The sequence below is a fragment of the Pteropus vampyrus genome, unplaced genomic scaffold, assembly GCF_000151845.1.
Source record: "Pteropus vampyrus isolate Shadow unplaced genomic scaffold, Pvam_2.0 Scaffold267, whole genome shotgun sequence".
Classification (NCBI taxonomy): Eukaryota; Metazoa; Chordata; class Mammalia; order Chiroptera; family Pteropodidae; genus Pteropus; species Pteropus vampyrus.
This window is the reverse complement of record NW_011889048.1, coordinates 968,245-974,555: the sequence shown is the minus strand read 5'-3', so window position 1 is coordinate 974,555 and position 6,311 is coordinate 968,245. Positions and strand designations below refer to the sequence as shown.

Here is a 6,311-nt window from a genome sequence, read left to right as displayed (position 1 = left end):
AGCGGGCGCTGCGGGGACGCGTCATCGTCACGGGAAAGGCGGAGAAGCCGGTCTCGGGGCGGAAGGCCACGCCCCTGGCGGAAGCTGAGGGAGGGGACAGTGCCCACCCGCCGCTCTGCACACCCGACAGGAGCGCCCACTGGGCGCGGCACTGCGCGGCCACCGTGACTGTGACCCGCCCATAGCGGCAGGGAGCGAGGGGACGAGGACGCGCTTCTCTCAATAAACTAGGGCCACTGAAGATACTGCAGAAATCCAAGCCACGACCCCAGAGAAGGAACACGGAACACAACTAACTACCGGATTAATCAAAAAGATGGAAAAAACTAGAAGGAGTAGAAAACCCACAGAAGACGGTGACTTAATCCAAACCGTCTCCACGATTACGAGAAAAATAGTCCAAAACGTAACTGGAACGAACACGCTCCTGAAAGGCATTTACGGGAAACACACTTCAAATACAAGCACAGGGAAAGGCGCCTTTACCAAAACGGACTGAATACGGGTCATGGAACCGGGCTCAGCTCGGTTCGAAGGAAGGGCCGAGGTCACAAAGCACGTTCTCTGGGATCGAACCGGAAACCAGGGACAGCAGGGCGACCCGGCGGGCCCCAGGTCCGGAGACGGAACAGAACGAGCCCAGGAAACCTGCGAAGGAACAGACGCCTGAGACTGACCGGAGGAAACACGAGACGCCTACACCAACATCGGGACGCGGCAAGGGCACAGGCCACGGCCGGGTGGGTATCAGGAAGGTCAGAGAGTGTGACCTTTGCTACGACGAAGTTAGAGTTATCAAAGTGACAAATACCTCGAGAATGCAACGCGTCAAACCAGAAACCACCTCCAGATCAGACCGTGTCATTAAATACACCCAGTTCGTAATTTAGAGTCTTCCACAAAAACAAAACCAAACTCCAGGCTCCGACAGCTTTACTGCAGCCGCTTCCGAACACTCAGAGTAGAAACAGTGACAATGTCACACACGTTCTCCGACAACAGAAAAAGGTGCTTCCCGCACCCCTGCCGAGGGCAGTGAGACCCTGCCCCAGCTCCTGCCAACCAAAAATTAGTAAAAGGTGACAGATTTATGTGATCTGAAGGGAAACCAGACTACCCAACTGAAAATTAGGATAGAGTCAGGTGACGTCATGGCTTTCAAATTAAAGGGAACACAAAGCCTTCCAGGCCTCTGGGGGAAGCATGGAGGTACAGGACCAAGGGGGACCCACAAATCAGAGAGAGAGAGAAACACAACCCAACCTGAAAACAGGCAAAGCCTCAAGCAGGCCCCTCACGAGACATAACCAAGTGGCCAGGGAACATGTTACTCATCTGAGAAATGCAAATGAACCACCACGAGCCGCCGCCCACACCAACCACACTGGTGAGATCGACAAGGGCGATACCGCGTGTCGCTGGGATGCGGGCCACTGGCGGGACCCCCGAACGGGAGCCACACACCCAACACTGGCCACTGTGTGCCTCTCAGCCATCTATCCAGGAGCAAGTGTCCACTAGGACAAGCCTGGGGACAGTCGTAATCACGACAAAAGAGACACTCGACATAAGATGTCCACAGAGAGAACGCGCCGCCTGCGTGAACTTAATCTCAGTGTAAGATCAAGGGGGGACATCCCCACGGGACCAAGGACGACGGCTGCCTGCAGGACAGCCCGTGGGAGAGGACACACCACACGCGGGGTCCAACGGGGAGCGTGTGCACGGCCACCTACATCCGGGGAGGCCCGTGTGTGGCTGGACTCACACTCACTTGCAGGTGCCTGGTGACCCGGCTCAGCTACGCCTTCCAGTCCCAAACTTTTACCCAAGCGGACCACAGCGGAGCGAGTGCATCCAGCCCTCCCGTGCCCGGCCCTCATTCTGTCTCACCCCATGGAGTTTGGGGACTGGCTCTGGCTGGGTGGCACCAAGCTGTGGGGTTCCCTCTGTCCCCCCACGACCCAGCCCCACTTACACTTCTCACAATGGCGGCTCATGTGCAAGTTGCTGAGGTCAGCTTGGAACTGAGGTCCTACCATGATCTCCTGCAAAGACAGAGGCCGAGGGGTCAGGGCGGGCAGGAGGCTGGACGTGATGCTGACGAGGGCCCGAGCTTGGGCTAGTCTGTGCGACCTGCCCACAGATGCTGAGTCCTATGGCCTGAGGACGGGACGCAGAGGGCTGGGTGTGTGGGTGTGAGCGGTCGTGTGTCCTCATCCACTTGTCTGTCCAATGTGACCAGTCATGGGGCAAAGTTGGTGGGGCCCAAGGACCCCGGCGTCCAGGACAGCCCCTTGGGACCACAGCCCCTGGGCCGGCAGTGGCCACAGCAACACGGGCTCGAGGTCGCGGCACTGCACTGGGGCCCACCCTACCCACCCGCAAGAAGCGGGAGGCCACACACCTTCTTACACTTGTTGGCAGGAAGAGGGTCCTCCTCGGTGTCAGACAGCTCCTTGTCTGTGCCAGGCAGGAAGCGGGCTTTGGGAAAAGTGGAGCAGGTGACACACCCATGGCATAGGGTGGCCACCCAGGTTAGTGGGCCCCAGAGGCTCCACTGCTACAGCAGCCACCCCTCTCCCCTCCTGAGAAGAGGCGGGTCCCGGGCCCCAGCAGGCAGGGCATGCGGAGAGCGGGCACAGGGGCAGGCACCACGGAGGGCCGGGGAGAGGCCTGAGGACGCAGCCCTGAACCTGACAGCTCGTGGCCGCGGGGACTTGCACATCCTCCCCGGGTCTCAGCTCACAGGCCAGGGAGACGGGAACCCCGACACGGCCCAGACCCAGAACAAGGTACCCGCGGGGCGTCTGTGCCCGAGCGCTCGGCCCCTGCGGCCAGGGCCCTCCGTCTGCATCACCAGAACCCTGCTGGGCCCAGCTACGTGCAAGAGTGGACAGGACACCTACACGCGCTCTGGGTCCGGAAAAGGTCGGAGGCTGCGTGGGAGGTCACGGACGGGGTGAGGTCGTCAGCCAAGGACTGTGTCTCTTCCTCTTCTTCCCCTGAAAGCAAATCCTTCGCTATTTGTTCCTTTTGACAAGAAAGCAGAGAACGTTTTTGCGGTTTGTCTCAGTGGCCTCATGGTCACACAACAACAACAGAGATGGCGCCCAGGCCCAGACGAGCCTTGCTCATGGGGGCCACTCGGCCCGCTCCACAGACGAGGCCAGGGAGCACGGACGAGTGTGGTCCCCAAGCCACAGCCCTGCGGTCCGAGGAGGGGCGTCGCCTAGACAGCTGAGAACAGACACGACCTGTCCTTGCCTCCTCCCTGTGTGTCTGCTGTCCCACGGTGACGACAGCCCTGCCCCCTTTGGACCAGGGTCACGGCCTCCCCAGTCTGCCCCCACCAGCTGCGTGGCCCCAGGCCCGTCTCCCCTCGGCCCCTCCTTTGGCGGTGTCAGGGTCTCCCGTCCCAGCCCCTCCCGGTGGCCACTAGGAGCCGGCTGATTCTGGGGAGCAGAAGGGCAGGGCCCACGGTCATCCAGACCTCCCACTGCTGACAGCTCTGCCGCCTCCCCGAACCCTCCGGCTGGTCCCGGGGAGACCGTCACCTTGTCCAGAGTCATGTCCGGGAGGTGGGCCGTGGTGTCGCTGCCCTCACTGTCCCGCTCCGAGATGGGGTCTGACGCCTCATAGCCGTAGAGGGCGAGCAGCTCGTCCAGGGGCATGTCACTGCTCTGAGGGGGACAGGCTCTGTCGGTGGGCTGCTCTGGGGGCTGCTCCCCGTACCGTGAATGTGACCACCAGGCCACCACAACCAGGGCCAGGTGGTCACACTCACAGCAACGCACCTTGGCCAGACCCCAGGAGAGACACCTGGAAGAGACCCCAAAGGGGTCAGCTGTGCCCAAGGTCTGCGCCTGAAGGGCCCACACCCGCCACTTGGGGAGCCTCTCCGCTCACACCGGCGAGGACACCCGCTACCAGGAACCCTACGCGCTCGGGATGTCGATAAACGAGGGCAGAGACACACGACCCTGCCCAGGTGCGGGATGGGCTCCGGAGACACTGAGCGTCCACCTAGCCCGCGAAGCCCTCAGAGCAGCAGGTACGGAGACGCGGCCCGGCAGGGCCACGGCGGCGCGGTCAGCCCCCACCCAGCAGCGGTGGGTGGCCAGAGCGACCCCATCGCGGCTGGAACAGGAGCAGGCTCGAGGCGGCGCGGTCACGCACGCCGTTCCGACGCCTCGCGCCAAAGCACAAGAAACAGAACCGAGATGTTCAAGCACCGGGAAGGAAGAGGCTGAACGGCCGCCGCCCCCACCGCTGCTCTCAAGTCCCCTCCGCAAGGCCAGTGCCTTCCACCCCAACTCCCGCCGGCCCCCGTGCGGGGACTCCTGGCCCTTCCCCGCAGGGGCGCCTGCCCTGGAAACCCAGCCCCCACTTCTGCTCCCCGGGACGCGGGACAGAGGAGTCCGGCTGCCCACAGCTCCCGATGCCCGGGCTCCCGGGGGCCTGAGCAGGGCGGCGAGGGGAAGGGACACCCACGGCCCAGTGCTGGCACGTGTGCCAATAGCAGAAGCCAAGTGCACGAGCCAGGGTGCGCCCCTCACCACCACCCCAGCTTTCCAGATGCCGGCTTCCCTTAGGGACACCCGTGTGAGGTCAGCGGTCTAATCAGAGCCCGCCCAGGCAGGTGCCGCTCGGATTCTGTATGAGGAAGCCGGCAGCAGGCAGAAGTGTGGCCACACCCCGCAGCACACCACGGGGTGCCGAAGCTTGTGGTGACATTGTCCTCCCTCAAAGGGACAGTGGACAGATGGCACCCAGACACAGACCCCCGGGTGGCAGCGTCCCAGAGAACGACGGACTGGTGCTGCTAGGGACACTCGAGCTTTTAGGCAAAAAAAATTCTGGTTCTGGGAAACAGATCTGACCACTTGACGCTGACAGGTGCCTTCCACCTCCCCAAGGTGACACAGAGTGGCAGTGCTTCGCTTTTACCTCGGACTTCACGTTCTTCCTCAATCGGTTTCATCTGAATTAAAACGACATCTGAATTACACCTGAAGAAAATCCACGTCTAGATACTTAGCTAAAAAATAGCTGATTCGAGTTTTGGAGTTTTGACCTTTTTTTGGGTTGTAACACCGAACTGGCACCAAGTGATAAATGGCACCAGGATAAACAAATACCCTGTGATTAGTCCCTAAGGAAAAACTTCACCACAGCTGACAGGCATCTGACAAGGTGGGCGTGGACACCAGTAAGAACCACCCATCTGTGTCTCCAGCACGCACCAGCCCTCCTTAAGCCCACATCACTGCCCCGGGAGACGGGCCTTTCCGGAAGAGCGATGGAATGGGGACAGAGGTGGGCCTGACACGACAGGGGAGGTCTCACCAGGTTGAGGAGCACGGGGCCAGCAGGGGGCCCCACAGACAGCCCTGCCAGACCCTGACCTGCGGCCCCTGGCCCCGGTGTGTGAGCCCCAGCCCAGAACAGTAACAACGTGCCTAAGATTTCACGCTGTGAACTCTGTCAGCAAGTGCAAGAGCCACCCGTGGAGGAACGAGGCTCTGCGAACACGTCGTCAGCGCAGAAGCAACAGGATCACGCCCAGGGGAAGAGCCACACTGGGTTCGAGGCCAGTGGCAATGACCTAGCAGGTACCCAGGCTCCCTGGTGTGGCTGGAGAACACGCTCTGCCGCCCGCTCCCAAAGGGCCAGCTGCCGGCTTGTGGTCCGGCGTCGCAGAACGGCCACCGCTGTCTGAGAGGGCGGGGGACGCCCCTCCCTTCCCCAGGACACCGGTGTCAGGCCGGACGCACCCAGCAACCCAAGGAGCACGTCCAGACCCGAGCTACCAAGTGCCAACGTTCTACTCCTCCCTACCCTTCGTCGTTTTGGAAAAGCTACTTTTTCATTCATTTCTACAAAAACACGTTATTCCTAACAGGCGGCTGACTGCGCACGCTGCATCAGCTCAGCTGCTCCAGACCCTCGGCCACTTCCAAGAGCACGAGGGACTCCGAGGCCAAACACTGAGAATGGCAAGGTCAGCGTCCAGCCCGCCCATGGGTCTACAGCCCCAGAGCCCCTGAAGGCAGGACCCGGTCTGTCCTGTCCTGTGACCGCAGCTCCCAGCGCAGGCGGGAAGCAGGACCGGTGGCTGCAGAACCAGAGCAGCCGAGCCCAGCGGGGCCGCGCGCACGCTACCTGGGAGACGAAGTCCTTGTCCGGCCCCTCTTCCCGCTGCTCTGGGCGCCTCACGGCCTCCTCGCACTCCTCCCGGACGCCGTAGGTTTGCGACAGGATCTCCGCGAGGCTGAACTGCTGGTCTGCAGAGGCCATGGACACCCCTG

General features: G+C 61.8%; 1 protein-coding gene across 1 annotated transcript in view; it reads right to left on the bottom strand.

Annotated features, from left to right (window-relative positions):
• Positions 1–6,311, bottom strand: part of MIER2 (MIER family member 2) — a 25,626-nt gene that overhangs the window by 13,478 nt on the left and 5,837 nt on the right. Inside the window, exons 5-8 of the mRNA XM_011375247.2 lie at positions 3,558–3,683; positions 2,910–3,033; positions 2,408–2,484; positions 1,979–2,048 (exon numbers count right to left, since the gene is read on the bottom strand). Of these exons, the coding sequence (XP_011373549.1) occupies positions 1,979–2,048; positions 2,408–2,484; positions 2,910–3,033; positions 3,558–3,683 (397 nt within the window). The remainder of the gene's footprint in view (positions 1–1,978; positions 2,049–2,407; positions 2,485–2,909; positions 3,034–3,557; positions 3,684–6,311) is intronic.